Source organism: Jaculus jaculus, chromosome 1 (assembly GCF_020740685.1).
Source record: "Jaculus jaculus isolate mJacJac1 chromosome 1, mJacJac1.mat.Y.cur, whole genome shotgun sequence".
Classification (NCBI taxonomy): Eukaryota; Metazoa; Chordata; class Mammalia; order Rodentia; family Dipodidae; genus Jaculus; species Jaculus jaculus.
The window spans coordinates 133,263,791-133,283,847 of NC_059102.1; the positions used below are offsets into that span (position 1 = coordinate 133,263,791).

The 20,057-nt window shown below is 40.1% G+C and overlaps 1 protein-coding gene across 1 annotated transcript in view; it reads left to right on the top strand.

The window, feature by feature from the left end:
* The window catches only part of C5 (complement C5), a 137,362-nt gene that overhangs the window by 75,863 nt on the left and 41,442 nt on the right, over positions 1-20,057 (top strand). The window contains exons 23-26 of the mRNA XM_004662753.3: positions 1,174-1,263; positions 2,586-2,798; positions 3,558-3,633; positions 5,740-5,899. Coding sequence (XP_004662810.2) covers positions 1,174-1,263; positions 2,586-2,798; positions 3,558-3,633; positions 5,740-5,899 — 539 coding nt within the window. The remainder of the gene's footprint in view (positions 1-1,173; positions 1,264-2,585; positions 2,799-3,557; positions 3,634-5,739; positions 5,900-20,057) is intronic.

The following is a 20,057-nucleotide window of genomic DNA, read 5'->3' on the forward strand; positions in this document are numbered from 1 at the left end:
TGGAGTGATAAATGACACCACTTTAATGACATAAACAAGGAGTGATTATAATAGAAAAGCATCTAGCATTGGTATTCTGCATGCAGAGAAAGAGTTTAAGTTAGACTGGAAGATAGAACTTCAGTTCATGCTTTCCAGTGCAAATAAATTGAGAAATTGCATGTCAGTTTTTTTGAGATTTAGGTCCTGGGAACAACTTGCTATCTTTGGAAAAATGGCATGCTGCCTTTCCTGGTGGATAAAACTGATATAACCTATTCATTTCATATCTTATAATGACCAGAAAACTACCACCAAATTTAGTGTTTAGGGGGTGGTGAGAGAGAGAGTGATGTACTGTGTGTGCATATGTATGCATGAATGAATGATATGGAACTCCATGCGTTCACTTCAGCAGGACCATTCTTGCGTACAGTGGCTGGAGCTGAATGTTGGCTTTTCCACTCCACTGCTCTTCCATCAGGTCTTGTTTTGATCCAGTCTCATTACTGATACTGGATCTGCAGATTTGAACACTGGTAGTTTAAGACCCTCTCTGGTTCTCATGCTTGCACAGGAAGAGCACTTAAACACTGAGCCATCACTCCAGCCCAGTGTTTTGTTTTAGAAGACTGCAAGGGCTGGAGAGATGGCTTAGCAGTTAAGGTGCTTGCCTGTAAAACACAGGGACCCAGTTTTGATTCCCTATAACCCATGTAAGCCAGATGCACATGGTGGCACATGTGTCTGGAGTTTAGTTGCAGTGGCTGTAGGCTCTGGTGTACCCATTCTCTCTCTCTCTCCCTCTCTCATTCTTTCTCATAAAAAAAAATAAAAAACACAGCCAGGCGTGGTGGCACACGCCTTTAATCCCAGCAGTCGGGAGGCAGAGGTAGGAGGATTGCTGTGAGTTCAAGGCCACTCTGAGACTCTGTAGTGAATTCAAGGTCAGCCTGGGCTAGAGTGAGACCCTACCTCAAAAAAAAAAAATTTTTAAAAGATTAAAAAAAATTTTAAAGACTATGCAAGCCTAGAATTTGATTAAAATCCTTCATGATTTTTTTCTAAAGTGTTAATAGTGTTCTCAGAAAAGTCTTATTTTAAAAAGTTCTGTGGCAAAATATATTATATAATTTTCAAATAGTATTTACCCCTAACTAGACCATATAAAACTAATCATGTTTTAAATTACAGGTATGGCCAGGAGACGAAAGGAATTCCCATATAGGATACCACTAGATTTGGTCCCCAAAACAAATGTCAAAAGGATTTTGAGTGTAAAAGGTAAATTTAAAACTCTCATTTTTTATTATATATTTCACTTTGTATTTCAAAATCAAGTATCCTCATCATTATTCTATCGCTACCTTTCTGCTCTTGTGTGCATAAATTAGCCTTTGAGAAACCAATCTTCCACTCTCCCCACCTTCAAACACACGGTCTCTTTTCCAACTGTCTTCTTCCATTGGCCTAATTTAATTGGAAATCATGTTCCCACGATGGGAACTTGGGTCTGTTACCAGCCCAAACACTTCTCTAAAATGGGATGCAGCTGCTTCAAGACTGAAAGCACTTTCCACCTCCTTTGTGGCCAGACCTGCCCCACAGGAGGCCTCATGGCCTGCAAATGGCCATGAAAGCCCAGCTCTGAGTTGCTGAAGTCCCATTCCTGAGGGAGGAAAGTCCACTTATGCTACTGTAATGACAGACTAGGAAGGGCAGGCTTTTGGCTTTTGCAGTTCAAGGGCAGGCTTTTGGCTTTTGCTGGGCAGTGCAAGCTCAGGGTGGTAACAATTCTGTGTCCTGTGAGGGCTGGGCCCTGCCTGGTCACTGTATCATCATGTGGCCAAGAGTAGAAGGGAAAAATGCCTAGAGGGATGAACAGCACCCCAACACATCTTTTTTATTTTGTATTTTTTTTGTTTTTTTTCAAGATAAGTTCTCACTCTAGCTCAGGCTGACCTGGAATTCACTATGGAGTCTCAGGGTGGCCTCAAACTGACGGCGATCTTCCTACCTATGCCTCCTGAGTGCTGGGATTAAAGGCGTGCACCACCACGCCTGGCCCAACACATCTTTTATTTATTTATTCATTTATTTATTTATTTATTTATTTATTTATTTATTTGAGAGCGACAGACACAGAGAGAAAGACAGATAGAGGGAGAGAGAGAGAATGGGCACGCCAGGGCTTCCAGCCTCTGCAAACGAACTCCAGACGCGTGCGCCCCCTTGTGCATCTGGCTAACGTGGGACCTGGGGAACCGAGCCTCGAACCGGGGTCCTTAGGCTTCACAGGCAAGCGCTTAACCGCTAAGCCATCTCTCCAGCCCCCAACACATCTTTTATAAGGTCACGAATCCTACTTTTGAGAGGCCAAACCCCTGTAATCACCTCTGAAAAAAGCCCCACCTTTTAACACCATCTTGATGACTAAGTTTCAATATACAGGCAGTGTAAAAACACACTGTCAAGCCATAGCTGGAGTTCCCTCCCCTCCAGGACAGTTGCAGAAGTGATATTTTTAATGGAGGTCTCCTGATCTCCACCTTTACAATGCAATAATGTATCACCAACATGTCAGAATTCCCTGGTTCTTATTTTAGGACTGCTCATGGGAGAAATCCTGTCTACAGTTCTGAGTAAGGAAGGCATCGATATCCTCACCCACCTGCCCAAGGGAAGTGCTGAGGCAGAGCTGATGAGCATTGTCCCAGTATTCTATGTCTTTCACTATCTGGAAGCAGGAAACCATTGGAATATTTTTCATCCGAATTCATTAATTGAAAAACAGAATCTGAAGAAAAAAATAAAAGAAGGTAAAATTTATTTTATAGAACAGTCTAATGATTTAAGCAAATCTTGACATGTGCGGTGCATGTACATGCATGCATGTATGTTCATACGTGTGTAAGATGTGTGTGCATTTACATGTAGGTGGAGCCCAGGGGAGAACTTCAGGCGTTATTCCTCAGGTATGCCATCAACATCCTTTGGCCCAGAGCTCACCAATTAGGCTAGACTAGCTGGCCAGTGAGCTCTGCCTTCCCAGCACTGGGATTACAGGCACGTGCCACTATGCCTGGCATTTTACATGGAGACTGGGTATCAAACTCAGGCCCTCATGCTTGCAAAGCAAGCACTTTACCCACGGAACTATCGCCCCAACTTCTGAAGAAAAAATACTTTAGTATAATATTTACATTGTTATGAATGATATAAAAGATTAACTATAAAAGCATTTTAGCCCAAAAAATCATAAGATGGATGCTGCTACGGAAGTGAATACTCCTTCTGTAGCATTTTGGCTTAACTTTCCAAAAGTGCTTGGATAAAACACTGGACACCTGTTTTCCAAACTCCACAGAGCCTTCCCTCCTCTGTGGATGAGATCAGAATGTTCTTATGTGATGATTCCCAATTCAAGCCATTTCTAGACTTCCTTTGAGAAGTTCAGTGTTGGCCACAGAGCCCAGGCTTTCTGCTCAACACCGCAGGAAGTGTACTGCCCTCCGGGGCATTCTGAGTAGAAGTGGAGTCAAGTGAAGGGCTGTGTTGTTTTCTCTGGTTCCTCTTAGGGATGGTGAGCATCATGTCCTACAGAAACGCAGACTATTCTTACAGCATGTGGAAGGGAGCCAGTGCCAGCACTTGGTAAGTGGCAGGTTTAACTCACATTTTCATACAGTGGTTGGTTCATTCATTGAAGAGTAAAAGGCATGCTGGGCACGCCCCTCCTCCATTTGCCCAGGCTGAGATCCTAGTCATTCTTCACTCTTAGGTTGCTTGTATAACCTACATCTGAGCCGGCGACTATGCTCTGCTCCACTTGCCAATGGACGCTGAACTTGATTACTTTTCACCAACCTCAGCACAGTTCTAGTCAGAGCCAACTTCCTGTGTGGGTTGTTGTACTAACCTCCTTTAGTCTTCTGACTTCACACTTTGATCCCCTGGGGCTATACTCAACATAGAAACAGTGTTGACTGTTAAAATGTGTTTGGTCACCGCATTCAAAATGGTTGCTTCCGGAGCTCTATATGACCAAGCCCTTCCCTCCTACACTTCCCTGGAGTCCCGTGGTCTCCTCGCTGCCCCTCAAACACACCAGGCATGCTTCCACCCCAGGGCATTTGCACTGATTGTAAGTCTGTAAGGCTCCTCCCCAGAGACTAGCAAAGCTGGCTTCCTTAACTTGCTCAAATCTTTACTAAAACTTGCATTCTCATTGAGGCCCCTGTTATATCATTCTATCTAAAACTACAACCCACCTCCACCCAATATTTTATATCCTTCCCATTCTGTTCCTTTATTCCCTTCCTTTGCTTATTTGTCCCCCCCCCCCAGACTATAAGCTACATATGGGCAGTTCTGTGTATTCTTGGGGCCTGACATTTTCTATTTGGAAGCATATAGTAAAAATAGTTGCCTGAGACATGGTGGAGGGGATTTATACTTTTGGATCTGTGAGTCATATGATTCCTTTCTTTCTTTCTTTCCTTCTTCCTTCCTTTCTTTCTCTCTTCTTTTTTCCTTTTGGGTTTTCTAGCCCAGGCTGACCTGGAATTCACTATGTAATCTCAGACTGGCCTCAAACTCACAGTGATCCTCCTACCTCTGCTTCCCAAGTGCTGGGATTAAAGGCATGTGCTACCACACCCAGCCCATGATTTACTTCTTGAAAAAAAAAAAAAAAGAACACTGTAGATGCATTTTTAAAACAAGTTAAAACAAAAGTAAAATAAAATGTGAAGTTAAGTGGGAGGGGCACTGAAGAGGTCTGTGGAGCTGGAGTGGAGCTGTTGGGTGTTAGGAATTGATGAATGATGGACGGTAGCGGAAATGGAGCTGCTTTTTGCCTGAGTGGTGCTGATCATTAGAGCTTCCTTGCCATGTGCCAAGTTCTGAGTCAGTGCAAGAGCTCAGGAGGAAGTGAGATAAACACTCGCTGGGAAGTTGGGAAAAGGTTCGGAGAGGGATTTAGAGGCCGAATCCTGTACACATGTTACAATGTAGAATTCTGTGATGTTACTCTTCCATGTCTTGTGTTCATGGATCAGTGCCTTGACTCAAAACTATTTGCTTCACCTCTGTTACCTTTAACATTACCCTGTAATCATTTGTCCTCAAGAATCAAGTTTGTAAAGATACTGTATTAATTTATCTGCAAGCAGAGAGGTATAGAGAGGAGACAGAGAGAATAGGCATGCCAGGGCCTCCAGCTGCTGCCAATGAACTCCAGATGCATGTACTACTTTGTGCATCTGTCTTTATATGGGTCCTGGGGAATCAAACTCTGATCATTAGGCTTTGTAAGCAAGTGTCTTAACTGCTGAGCCATCTTTTCAACCCCTCAAAAATCATTTTTTTAGCCACCCATGGTGGCACATGCATCTTATCCAGACACTTGGGAGACAGAAGTAGGAGGAACACTGGGTTCAAGGCCACCCTGAGAGTACACAGTAAATTCCAGGTCAGCTTAGGCTAGAGTGAAACCCTTCCTCAAAAAAAAAGATCAACTTTTAACTTGTGTGCTGTCTAATAATGCAATAATCACAGGTGTGCTGTTCACACTTGTTGAATGGAGGTTTTCCAGATATCTTCCCTTGTCACTTGTAAAGTGATGACTTACATGGAATTGCATATTTCAATCTTTTATTTTCTTTTAACAGAATAAACTAATATGAAATGAAACACCCTGTAAATAGAGAGGCAGGTGTGAGCCTGTGTTCTAAATATCTACTTGATTTTATCTTGAAGGCTAACGGCTTTTACTTTAAGAGTACTTGGACAATTGAATAAATATGTACCACAGAACCAAAATTCAATTTGTAATTCTCTAATGTGGCTGATTGAGAATTGTCAACTGGAAAATGGGTCTTTCAAGGAAAATTCCCACTATCAGCCAATAAAATTACAGGTAAGGAAATCAATTGTGCAAATTTGCAATAAATTATTAAAACATTTACATTTCATTCTGATCCAATTGTGGGACAATAAAGAGGAGTGGAAAAACATATTCAATCCAGCAAGAAACTCCTCTTGTGAATAGAAAAGAAGGTAAAAGGTTTTTCAAATCCTCTTAATAGAGAATTCTTCAGACAGCTCACTGGCACTCAGGTAAGTGGTATCTTGGACATCTGGTGTCATAGGCATTTGACGTCCCCAGGTAAGCTGCAGAGATCTCAGAATAAATAAATTAAATTAAATTAAAAAATACTAATTTGTTTGCCTGCTTTTAATTTGGAAGCTATACCTAAAGTTCAGCATATTTTTTGATTGTTTTTTTCGAGGTAGGGTCTCACTCTAGCTCAGGCTGACTTAGAACTCACTCTTTAGTCCCAGGCTGGCCTTGAAGTCTCAGTGATCATCCTACTTCTTGCCTCCCGAGTACTGGGATTAAAGGCATACACTACCATGCCAAGTCAAGTTCAGGGTCTTTTTACTGGTCAAGGTTGCATAGTGTTGTCATGAAATGTGGGACACTATGTCCTGTTAGTAAGAGAAATTGGGGCCAACTTAGGAGAGAGTAAAGGGCCAGGGAAATAGCTCAGTAGGTAAAGCACTTGCTGTGCATGCGTGGGCCTGAGTGCAGATCCCACGACTCCACATAAATGCTGGGTATGGTGGTGCATGCATGTCTATAATCCTAGCCCTGGAGAGGAGGCAGAGACAGGCAAGCTGGCTAGCCAGAAATAGCAAAATTGGTGAGCTTTGGATTCCTTGAAACACTCTGTTGGAGTAAATATGATGGAGATCAATTTAGAAGACATCTGATGTTGACCTCTGGCCTCTACATTCATGTGCGTTCGCACACACACTTGCATCCACATGCATGTGATCATGCACATATACATGGCACATGCACCCCTCACACATGTGCTAGTGACATTAAGTCCTATTTAAGTATGAGGCACGTAAAAGCACTTGTTGCACAAGCATGAGGGCCCGAGAGCATCTGATTTGCCCTGAGTTTGATTCCACAGCAGCCACATAAGCAGACAGGGTAGCGAGGCATGCTTATCGCTAGGACTTACTGGTCAGCTGCTCTGACCAAAAACAGCAGCTCTGTGTTCACTGAAAGACTCCATATCAAGAAAACACACAGATGAGTGGTATCAAAGCACACCAGATATTACCACACACATCACACCACACATATGACACACACACATAAATAAATGCTGGTATAAATACTAGCAGCTATAATCAAAATATATGTGTGTTCGTCACTTTATTCTATTACATATTTATTTAACACATATTAAGTAGATAGCAGGAACATGACAATGAACAAAACAAGTGTAGTGACTAAGGCCAGAGGGCTTAGGATCTAGGAAAGAAGCCAGAAATTTAGTACTTTCAAATTGTGTGATACATATTAGGAGAAGGGAAATATAATTTTATTGAAAACAGGCATTAATCTAAATTTGGGGAGTTGAAAAAAATGACTTACTGGGGTTCTGAGTGAGGTAGGAAGGACCTAGAAGGGCATACCAAGTCAACTTGTATATTTTTTAATGAAATTAAAATTGTATATATTTATAATATATGCATCAGTTACTTTCTCATTTCAGAACAAAACAGCCAACCAGAGGCAGCTTATGGAAGGAAAGGGTTTCTTCCACTCACAGTTTAAGGGGAAGTTTCAGCAGGGTGGGGAAAGCATGGCCTGAGCAGCCAGCCCGGCCCGAGCATCACTTCTCCACCACAGCAGGAGGGACGCAGTCTCAGGACTGGCCTTGGAGCTGTGCAGTATCCCCCCAGAGCTCGCTGCCAGCCACGTACCTCCTCCAGCAAAGCTCCACCTCCCAAGGACTCCACAACTTTCCCAAATTGCTACCAGCTGGAGAGCAAATATTTAAAACACATGAGCCTATGGGTGACATTTCATTCAAATGACAATATGAAACCTGACAATTTGAGATGCATGTCTATATACATTATATATGTATACATCATGGAATGTCTCAATGGACCTCATCCACATGCACACATACTTAAAATTTCAAATACTGCATAATACATTGCTACTATCTATAGTCACTATGTCGTTCAATAGATCTGTATGTTTACACTTCAAGCTAAAATGAAATTTCATCTTTGCCCCAAATCTTCCTAGCACTCCTAATCTTTCTTTGTTTTGTTTTAATTAATTTTTTTATTGACAACTTCCATAATTGTAGACAACAATCCATGGTAATTCACTCCCTCCCCTGACTTTCCCCTTTGAAACTCCACACTCCATCATGCCCTTGCCCCTCTCAATCAGTCTCTCTTTTATTTTAATGTCATGATCTTTTCCTCCTATTACAATGATCTTGTGTAGGTAGTGTCAGGCACTGTGAGGTCATGGATATTCAGGCCATTTTGTGTCTGGAGGAGCACGTTGTAAGGAGTCCTACCCTTCCTTTGACTCTTATATTCTTTCTGCTTCCTCTTCCGCAATGGAACCTGAGCCTTGGAAGTTGTGGTAGAGATATTTCAGTGCTGAGCACTCCTCTGTCACTTCTGAGCGCCATGGTGCCTTCTGAGTCATCCCAAGATCACCTCCATCTGAAAAGAAAAGCTTCTCTAGCCAAAAGTAAAAGTAGCATGAATATATATGTACAAACATTAAGAGAAGTGCTTACTGGGCAGTTTGGTGAGCATAGTATATACATTTAGCCAGACATCAGCAGACATTACACCCCTAGGGCTCATGACTACCCCTATTGTAGGTTTTCAGTATCATGGATGTATTCCCTCCCATGGAGTGAGCCTCCAGTCCAATTAGAGGGCAGTTGGTTTCCTCCATAATAGATGTGCCACTATTGCACCCGTTGGATCATTTGGCCTGGCTGCTGTACAAAAGCTTTGTAATTTCATGAGGTCCCATTGATCTGTGGTTTTATTTCCTGAGCAAATGGAGTTATATTCAGAAAGTCTTTGCCAAGACCAAAATGTCGAGGGGTTCGCCCTACTTTTTCCTCTAGCATTTCAGAGTTTCAGGTCTTTGATCAATCTGGACTTAATTCTTGTGCATGGAGAGAGACAAGGATCTATTTTCATCCTTCTACAGATACACATCCAGTTTTCCCAGCACCATTTGCTGAAGAGGCTGTCTTTTTTCCAATGAGTATTTTTGGCATTTTTATCAAAGATCAGGTGGCTGTAGCCAGCCCGACTTACATCTGGGTCCTCTATTCTGTTCCATTATCTACATGTCTGCTTTTGTGCCAGTGCCATGCTTTTTGTTGTTGTTGTTGTTACTATGGCTCTGTAGTATAGGTTAAAATCAGGTATGGTGATGCCACCAGCCTTATTTTGTTGCTCAAATGGTTTTAGATATTTGAGGTATTTGTGCTGCCAAATGAATTTTGGATTGTGTTTTCTATTTCTGTTGAATAATGTCATTGGAATTTTGATGGGAATTGAATTAAATGTGTAGATTGCTTTTGGTAAGACTGCCTTTTTCACAATATTCATTCTTCCAGTTCAAGAACAAGGAATGTCTTTCCATTTCTAGTGTCTTCTGCAATTTCTCACATGAGTGTTTTTTTAAATTTTTAAATTTTTAATTTTTTTAGTTTTTATTTTATCACATGAGTGTTTTAAAGTTTTCACTGTAGAAATCCTTCACTTCCTTAGTTAGGTTTATTCCAAGGTACTTTATTTATTTTTGATGCAATTGTGAATGGAAGTGATTCTCTGATTTCATCCTCTGTGTTTGTTGTTAGCATTTAGAAAGGCTACTGATTTCTGTGTGTTTATTTTGTATCCTGCTACATGGCTGTAAGTGTTTATCAGCTCTAAGAGTTTGCTGGTAGAGTCTTGATATATAGAATCGCATAATCTGCAAATAATGTTAACTTGATCTCTTCCTTTCCAATTTGTATCCATTTTATGTGTGCCTCTTGCCTTATTGCTATGACTAAGACTTCCAGTACTATATTAAATAAAAGTGGGGACAGTGGACACCCTTGTATTGTTATTGATTTTAGTGGAAAAGCTTCAAGTTTTTCTCTATCTAGTATTATGCTGGCTGTAGGTTTGTCATAAATAGCCTTTATTAATTTGAGATATATTCCTTCTATTCCCAGTTTCTGTAGGACTTTTATCATGAAATGATATTGGATTTTGTCAAATGTTTTTTCTGCATCTAATAAGATGATCATGTGACTTTTGTCCTTCAGTCCATTTATATAATGTATTACATTTATTGGTTTGCATATGTTGAACCATCCCTGCATCTCTGGGATAAACCCTACTTGGTCAGGGTAAATGATCTTTCTGTTATATTCTTGTATTTTGTTTGCAATATTTTGTTGAGAATTTTTGCATCTATGTTCATGAGGAAGATAGGTCTGTAATTTTCTTTTCTTGTTCTGTCTTTGTCTTTGGGTTTGGTAACAGGGTGATGGCTTTGAAGAATGAGTTTGGTAGGATTCCTTTCTTTTCTATTTTATGGAAAAGCTTGAGAAGCATTGGTGTTAGTTCTTCCATGAAAGTCTGGTAAAATTAACCAGTGAATCCATCTGGGCCTGTACTTTTTTTAGTTGGGAGATTTTTTTATAACTGCTTGGATCTCCATACTTGTTGTAGGTCTAATTAAGTGATTAATCTCATCTTGATTTTTTCATAGGGCAAATAAATTAAGGAAATCATCCATTTATTTCAGATTTTCAAACTTAGTGGAGCATATGCTCTTATAGTATGTCCCCAGTATTTTTTTAATTACTCTGGTATTTGTTGTGACAGTGCTTTTTTCATCTCTAATTTTATTAAGTTGTGTCTCTTCTCTCTTTCTTTTGGTGTGATTTGCTAAGGATTTATCAACCTTGTTTATCCTTTCAAAGAACCAACTCTGTTTCATTGATTCTTTGGATTTTGGAGGGGGTTCTATTTCATTAATTTCTGCCCTAGTCTTTATTATTTCTTCCTGTCTACTGATTTTTGGTTTGCCATGTTCTTCTTTTTCCAAGGCCTTAAGGTAAAACATTTAGTTGTTTACTTGTGATGTTTCTAATCTCTAAATATAGACACTTAAAGCTATAAATTTTACTCCTTAGGACTGCCTTTGTTGTGTCCCAAAGGTCTTAGTATATTGTATTCTCATTATCATTTGACTCTATGAATTTTTTGATTTCCTTCTTGATTTCTTCATTGACCCATTCATTATTTAGTAGTATATTGTTTAGTTTCCATGATTTTGTGTATGCTCTAGTTTTTCTTGCTATTGATTTGTAGTTTGATCCCATTCTGATCAGATAGAATGCAAATAATTATTTCAATTTTTCTATATTTTTAAAGACTTGCTTTGGGTCCTAATATATGGTCTATTTTAGAGAATGTTCCATGTGCTGTTGAAAATAAATGTGTATTCTGCAGCATTTGAAATGTCCTATAGATATCTGTTAGGTCTATTTGTTCTATGGCCTTATTTAATCCAGATGCATCTCTGTTTATTTTTTGCTAGGATAACCTGTCAATTGATGACAGTGAGCTGTTAAAGTCACCCACTACAACTGTGTTTTGTGTTACCTGTCACCTTAGTTCTAATAGCACTTGTTTGATGAAATTGAGAGTCTCTGTGTTAGGTGCATGTATGTTTAGGATTGTAATGTCCTGCTGTTAGAGTGTTCCTTTAATCAATACAATGTGACCTTCCTTATCTTTCCTAACTAGTGTTGGTCTGAAGTCTACCCTGTCAGATATTAGGATAGCGATCCCTGCTTGTTTTCTAGGCCCATTTGCTTGAAACACCATTTTCCAACCTTTCACCCTAAGATAGTGTCCATCCTCTGTAGAAAGGTGAATTTCTTAGAAGCAACAAATTGAAGGATCCTGCTTTTTAACCCAGTCTGCAAATCTGTGTCTTTTGGGGTATTGAGACCATTGATATTAAGACTTATTATTGGAAGTTGTATATTTATTTTTGTCATTTTTCTTGTTTTGTAGTTCTTCCCATTTTCCCTTTGCTTTCTTGTATTAACTAGTATTTGAGCATGGTTTGTTTTTTCCAGGTTCTTTATATGTGTGCTTTTCTTTCTCTTTAGCATGGATGATCCTTTCAAGTATTTTGACAAGGTCAAAATACAGCTAATTTAAGAATGGTTGAAGCTGGGCATGGTGATGCATGCCTTTAATCCCAGAACTCAGGAGTCAGAGATAGGAGGATTACCATGAGTTTGAGGACAGTTTGAGACTACATAGTGAATTCCAGGTCAGCCTCAGCTAGAGAGAGACCCTACCTTGAAAAACAACAACAAAATACAAAAACAAAAACAAAAAAAAGAATGTGAAATCTGACTATCTATCAGATTTAATGCATAATTTACCCTGACATGGAAGGAACAATTAGCACTTCCAATGCAAGCCTGTATACCAGGCATTTTTGGTGGGTACTGACCTGGTGACTGACCTGGTGTAATCCCAGTTAACTTTTTTTTTTTTTTTCAAGATAGGGTCTCACTTTAGCTCGGGCTGACCTGGAAATCACTCTGTAGTCTCAGGGTGACCTCGGACTCATGGCAATCCTCCTACCTCTGCCTCCTGAGTGCTGGGATTAAAGATGTGCGCCACCATGCCTGGCTCCACTTACCTTTTGGGATGGCTTTGGTCTCAGTTATTCTGTATACCTGCTTGGGTTCCTCTTTGCTGTGCTATGGGCTCAGGTAGGCTGGCTGGGTCTGTGGGTCACTGTTCTGATAGCCTGTGCCAGGTGCTGTGTAGGTGAGCTCCCTTCCCCAGTTCTCTGGTGCTTGCTGGCACTTGCGCTGATGGTGCGGGAGGGGAGCCTTGGATGGTCGCTGAAGTTCTCCTGCTGGTGATCCTCTTCCTCATGAGCCGCTCTGCTGGTCCCTAATGTCCTCCCCTTCATGCTTCTTGAGTTTGTGAGGAGGCTGGTGAGAGTGGAAAATCCCCTCACCGGGCTTTTTCTGTAGCTCAGGCAGAACCTGGTGGCTAAGCCATGCAGACTTGGTGTTGCTGCTGCTGGAGCTGCTTCTGCCTGCTTCTGTGGTCTGTAGACATTCTGGATCTCTCCTACTTCCCTGCTGTGGTTGATAAGTTTTTATACATCTTTACTTTTTAGTAGAGAAGTGTATCTTGCTGGCTTTTTTTTTTTTTCCCACTTTTTCCCCCTAGGCTGCTTTGGCATGGTTCCTATGCCACCATCTTAACCAGAAGTCCAGCACTCCTACTCTTTTTTTTTTTTTGTTTTGTTTTTGGTTTTTCGAGGTAGGGTCTCACTCTGGTCCAGGCTGACCTGGAATTAACTCTGTCATCTCAGGGTGGCCTTGAACTCATGGCAATCCTCCTACCTCTGCCTCCCGAGTGCTGGGAAGCACTCCTACTCTTAACCCCTGGTTACTGCTACTGGGAATTTCACTTTTTAGACTCCAAATATAAGCCGCATTTGTGTTTCGGTAACTGGCTTATTTCACTTAGCATAATGCCCTCCAAGTTCATCCATGTTGTCACAAATGACAGGATTTCCTTGATGGTTAAGGCAGCATAGTTTTCACTTGTGTATATACATTGTATTTTCTTTCTTTTTTAATAAATATTTTATTTTTATTTATTTATTTGACAGAGAGAAAGAGGGAGAGAGGAAGAGAGAATGAGCATGCCAGGGCTCCAGCCACTGCAACGAACTCCAGATGCATGCGCCCCCTTGTGCATCTGGCTTATGTGGGTCCTGAGGAATCAAACCTGGATCCTTTGGCTTTGCAGACAAACACTTTAACTGCTAAGCCATCCCTCCAGCCCTGTTCATTGTATTTTCTATATCCATTCATCCACCAATGCACATTGAGTTTGGTTCTGTATCATGGCTATTGTGGGATAATGCTGCAATGATTGTGAGAGTGACAATAAATCTTTGAGACCCCAATTTTCCCTTTCCTAGGTAATATATAGAAATATATTTCCTTCTGTGGTGAGGATGGTATATATATATGATAGTTTTGGCTTTTACCTTTATTTTTTCCTGTGTTCTCTTTATTTTGAAATTTTTAAATAATAATTTTTATTTGTAACTTTAAAGTATGAGCATAGTGGGCAAGAGAGATGGCTTAGTGATTAAGGCATTTGCCTGCGAAGCCTAAGGACCCATGTTCTGCTCTACAGATCCCATGTAAGCCAGTCACACAAAGGTAAGGCGAGCACAAGGTTGCACATGCCAACTAGGTGGCACATGTGTCTGGAGTTCGATTGTAGTGGCTGAGGCCCTGGAGCACCAATTCTCTGTGTGTCTCTCTTGCCTGCTCACACTCTCAAAAAAAAAAAAAAAAAAAAAAAGAGCATACTGCAATTTCATTATGTTTCCATCTTGTTTCTCCTCTCCCCTGCCCAATTACAGTGAGGGCCCTCCTCATTGTGGGGTCACGAATGCATCAGTCCGCTCCTCTGGCAAGGACAGTGCCTCAGAATGCATCTTGGTACCCTGGGGTTCTTACATTCTTTCTGCCTCATCTTCCACAATGTTTCCTGGGCCTTGGAGGTTGTGTTTGAAGTCTCCTTCAGTGTGTAGTTCTTGGCAGCCCCTTCTTTTCTGCTTTGATGATTCTTGACACTCTTCAGTGTCTACTGCCATCTCCCTGAAGAATATTCTCTGCTTAGCCATGAGAGGAGCACTCATATTTAATCTACCACTTCCTCTGTAATGTTTCCTGGACCCTGGCAGATATGATAGAGATGACCCATCTTGTGCTAGGCATTTTGCTTTCTTTTCACTGTGATGGTCTCCCCAGTATTTGCATGTTCTAAAAACCAAGACTTTTTCATGAGCATAACCAATTCATTTAGTCCAAACAACAATGGAAACTTCCCTGTAGAGTCTATGACCTTCTCAATACCAGACATGAATTCCCTTCCACTGGGTGGGCCTCATAGCCAATCAGAGAACAGTTGATTACCCCCTTAACTGATGTGCCACTATTGCACTAGTGGGTTTGTCTTGCCTGGCTGGTTGATCTTGTCGCTTGCAGGATGCATGGCTTGTTCACACTGTTGGTGACTTTTGGTGAGTTTTGTTCCCCTGCAGTGCACGTAGTGCTTTCCAGCACTGTGACAGCGAGTCAGCAGGAAGATGGCTTCCATCTCAATTCAAAGTTGGTCTTTCAATGTTCTGTGACTGCAGCTTGTGGTGCCTTCAGCAATAGGGTCTTATGATCTACTTTTGGTAGGTTAGTGAGTGTTTTGGTAATGGCCTGCATTGTTTTGGGGGCCCCATGGGCCTCTCTGACAAACAGATCACTGTGGGTGACCCTGTAGTGTCATTGGGACTTAACAGCCTATGGTTATAGGGTAGAGTTTTCTTTACTCCAACAGGGTACTTCTGCTCTTGTGCTCTCTCTCTCTCTCTCTCTCTCTCTGTTATATCTTTTAATGAACTAAAAAAAAAACCTGATTAATGCTATCTTTAGTGTTGTGCATATCCCTCCCCTTTCTCTCTTGCTCCTCCCTGTCTCCCCTTGAAACCTTCCACTCCCTGTGTTATGTCCCTCCATTTGCCTCCCCTCCTTTAATCTCTCCCCATTTTTTCTGTCTATGAGCATCATTCTAGCTTCCTAACCAGTACTACTGATGCTTACTACAACCTATAAACAAATCAAACTATTCTGTGTTCAGATCTGCACATGAAGGAGAACATGATATGTTGTCTTCCTGAGTCTGGGTAACCAAAATTACTACATTTTTTTTCTCCTCAGGCCTACCCATTTTCTTGCAAATTTTATAATTTCATTTTTGCCTACTACAGAATAAAACTTTGTTGTGTATATGTGCCAAATCTTCATTATTCACTCATCAGTTGATGGGCATCTGGGCTCATTTTATTTCCTAGCCTTTGTGAATAGAGAAGCAATAAACATGGCTGAACAAGCATCTCCATAGTAAAGTGTAGACTCTTCATGATATATGCCCAGGAGTGGTAGATCTGTGTCAAATGGCAGGCATAATTTTAGATTTCTGAGAAACTTCCATACCGATTTCCACAGTAGCTGTATACTTTCCACTCCCACCAACCGCAAATGAGTTTTATTTTTTTCACTCGCTGGCAAGCATTTGATGTCACTTTATCTTTTGGTGATAGCCATTCTGACTCAGGTGAGACAGAATCCCAAAGTGGTTTTAATTTACATTTCTCTTCTGGGTAAAGATATTGACCATCATTTTAGGTTTTTATTGGTCATTTGTATTTTTTCCTTTCATAATTCTGTTTAGTTCCCTGCTCCACTTTTTGACTGTATTGATTGAGATTTTTAATTGCTTAGTTTTTTTGAGTTATTTGCATATTCTAGATATTAAACCTCTCTGTCAAATATAGCTGGTGAATATATTCTCCCATTCTATAACTTGTCTACTGACTCTATTGATGGTTTGCTTAGGTATATAACAGCTTTATAGTTTCATGAAACCCCACTGGTTATTTGTCTAATTTCCTGGGCTGCTAGAGTCTTATTCAGAAAGTCTTCCCCTACACCTATCTCTTGGAGTGTTCCCCCTACTTTTTCTTCTAGTCAATTTAGAATTTCAGGTTGTGAGGTCCCTGATCCATTTGGAGTTGATCAAAAAAATTTTTTTAGTGCCAGGCATGGTAGCACACACCTTTAATCCCAGCACTTGGGAGGCAGAGGTAGGAGGATTGCCATGAGTTTGAGGCCACCCTGAGACTACAGAGTGAATTCCAAGTCAGCATGGGCTAGAGTGAGACCCTACCTAGAAAAAAAAAAAAAAAAAAAAAACAACTTTATTTGAGAGACAAAGAGAAAGAGACAGACAGAGTATGTATGGGCATGCCAGGGCCTTCTGCCACTGCAAATGAACTCTAGACGTATGTTCTATTTTGTGCATCTGGTTTACATGAATACTAGGGAATTGAATTCAGGCCATCTGGCTTTGCAAGCAAGCACCTTTAATCAGTGAGCCATCTCTCCAGCTCTAGAGCTGTTTATTTTTTATTTTTATTTTTATTTTTGTTTTTATTTATTTGAGTGAGAGAAAGAAGTACAGAGAGAATGGGTGCACCAGGGATACTTGCCACTGCAAAGAACTCCAGACACTTGCACCACTTTGTGCATCTGGCTTTACATGGGTACTGAAGAACGTACCCAACATCAGGCTTTGCAAGAAAGCACCTTTAATCGCTGAGCAATCTCTTCATCCCTCTGGAGCTGATTTTTGAACAGAGTAAGAGAAAGAGGTCTAGATTCATTCTTCAACATGTGATTTATCCATTGTGTTCAGCACCATTTGCTGAAAATGCTCTCTTCTCCCATGTGCATTTTTGGCCTCTTTGTCAAAGATCAGGTGACTGTAGTTACTAGAACTTATACCTGAATCTTCTATTCTATTCCATTGATCTACATTTTTATTTTTGTACCAGTACCATGTTGTTTTTATTATGATAGTTTGGTGGCATATTTTGAAGTCAGGTATGGAGATACCATCAGTAGCATTATTTTTGCTGAGGACATTTTTGGCTATCTTAAGACTTGTGTGATTCTATATTAATTTTTAGACTATTTTTATATTTCTATGAAGAATGGTGCTGACATTTTGATTGGAATTGCATTGAATCTGTATATTGATTTTGGTAGGATGGCCATTTTCACAATTATTCTTTCAATCCTTGAGCATGAGAGATTTTTATATCTAGTAACTTCCTCAGTTTTTTTCATTGCTTTAATGTTTTCCTTGTAGAGGTCTAACACTATCTTGAGTAGGGATATTCCAAGACGTTTAATTTTTTGTGGTTACTCCCAATGAGACTGTTACCCTAATTTCTTTCTCAACTTGTTTGTCATTGGTATATTTGAAAGCTCCTGATTTTTGTGTGTTAATCTTATATCCTGCCACTTTGCTGAAAGAATTTATTGACTCCAGTAGTTTGGTGGTGAAGTCTTTCAGGTCTTTTAAGTACAGAATTATATTATGCAGATAAGGCTGATTTGACTTGTTCCTTTCCAATTTGTATCCCTATTATTTCTTTCTCTTACTGCTGGAGCTAATACATTAAGTATTATGTTAAATAGTAGAGGAGAGAATGGACACCCCTGTCTTGTTCAGACCTTATTGTGAATGCTTCAAGTTTTTCCTCATTTAGTATGATGTGGGCTTTAGGTTTGTTGTGTATATATAACCTTTATTATGTTGAGATATAATCATTTCACCCATAATCTCTCCAGTTGTTTTTTTTTTTTTATCAAGAAGGAATATCAGGCTGGAGAAATGGCTTAGAGGTTAAGGTGCTTGCCTGCAAAGCCTAAGAACCTAGGTTTGATTCCCAGAGCCCACATAAATCAGATGCACATGGTGGTGCATGCATTTGGAGTTAATCTGCAGGGGCTAGAGGCCCTGGAATGCCTTTCTCACTCTCTCTCTCTCTCTCTCTCTCTCTCTAATAAATAAGTAAATAATGAAAATTAAAAAAATATTTTTGTTTCTTTGAGGTTGGATCTCACTCTAGCCCAGGCTGACCTGGAATTCACTGTAGTCTCGGGGTGGCCTCGAACTCATGGTGACCCTCCTCCCTCTGCCTCCCAAATGCTGGGATTAAAGGTATGCACCACCATGCTTGGCTAAAAGATTTTTTTTAATGTCATATTTTGTTGAAGTCCTTTCTACATCTATTGGGATGATTCTGTGATTTCTGTCCTTAAGACTATATGATGTATCCATTCCTGTATGTTGGACCGTCCCTGAATATCAGGGATGAAACCTGTTTGAATGAAATGGATGATATTTTTGATGTGTTCTTGTATTTGATTTACAAGAAATTTTATTAAGAATTTTTCTATCTATGTTTATCAGGAATATTGTCCTAATGTTTTATTTTCTTACTGTGTCTCTGTCTACTTTGTGTATTAATCTTATGTTGACTTCATAGAAGGAGTCAGGGAGCATTCCCTCCTCTTCAATTTTATGAGTAACTTAAGAAGCAGTGGGTTCCAGTTCATCTAAAAGGTTTGGTAGAATCAGCCTTGATTCCATCTGGGCCTGGATTTTTTTTTTTTTTTAGGAGGCTTTTAATTATTCCTTCAAGCTGTTAGATGTTACAACTCTATTCAAGTGATTTATCTCTTCTGTGTTTAGCTTTGTTAGTCCATATGAGTCAAGAAATTCATCCATATTTTCCAGATTTTCCAATTTGGTGGCATTTAGGTTTTGAAATATGTCAGTATGATTACCAAGTTTTGTTGGTATCTGTTGAAACATCTCTTTCATCTCTAATTTTTAAATTTTTTAAAATTTATTTATAAGCAAAGAGAGAGATCGAATGGGTGCAGTAGGGTCTCTAGGTACTGCAAATGAACTCTAGATGCATGAGCCACTTTGTGCATCTGGATTTATGAGGATACTAGGGAATCAAACTGGGGTGTTAGGCATTACAGGCAAGTGCCTTAATCCTTCACCACTGAGTCATCTCTGCAGCCCTAATCTCTAATCTTGTTGATTAGGGTCTTCTCCCTCTTTCTTTTGGATTGCACTCCCACCAGCAGTGTAGAAGGGTTCCTCTTTTTCCACATCCCTACCAGCATTTATGATCATTTGTTTTCATGATGGTGGCCAATCTGACAGGAATGAGATGGAATCTCAATGTAATCTGCATTTCCCTGATGACTAGTGGCGTAGAACATTTTTTTAGATGCTTATATGCCATTCATATTTCTTCCTTTGAGAATTCTCTATTTAGCTCCATAGCCCATTTTTTCATTGGCTTATTTGCTTCCTTATTATTTAACTTTTTGAGTTCTTTGTATATCCTAGATATTAATCCTCTATCAGATACATAACTGGCAAAGATTTTTTCCCATTCTGTAGGTTGCCTCTTTGCTTTTTTCACTGTGACCTTTGCAGTGCAAAATCTTTGTAATTTCATGAGGTCCCAGTGATTAATCTGTGGTTTTATTGCCTGAGCAATTGGGGTTGTATTCAGAAAGTCTTTGCCAAGACCAATATGTTGAAGGGTTTCCCCTACTTTTTCCTCTAGCAGTTTCAGAGTTTCATGTCTGATGTTAAGGTCTTTAATCCATTTGGACTTAATTCTTGTGCATGGAGAGAGAGAAAAATCTATTTTCATCCTTCTACAG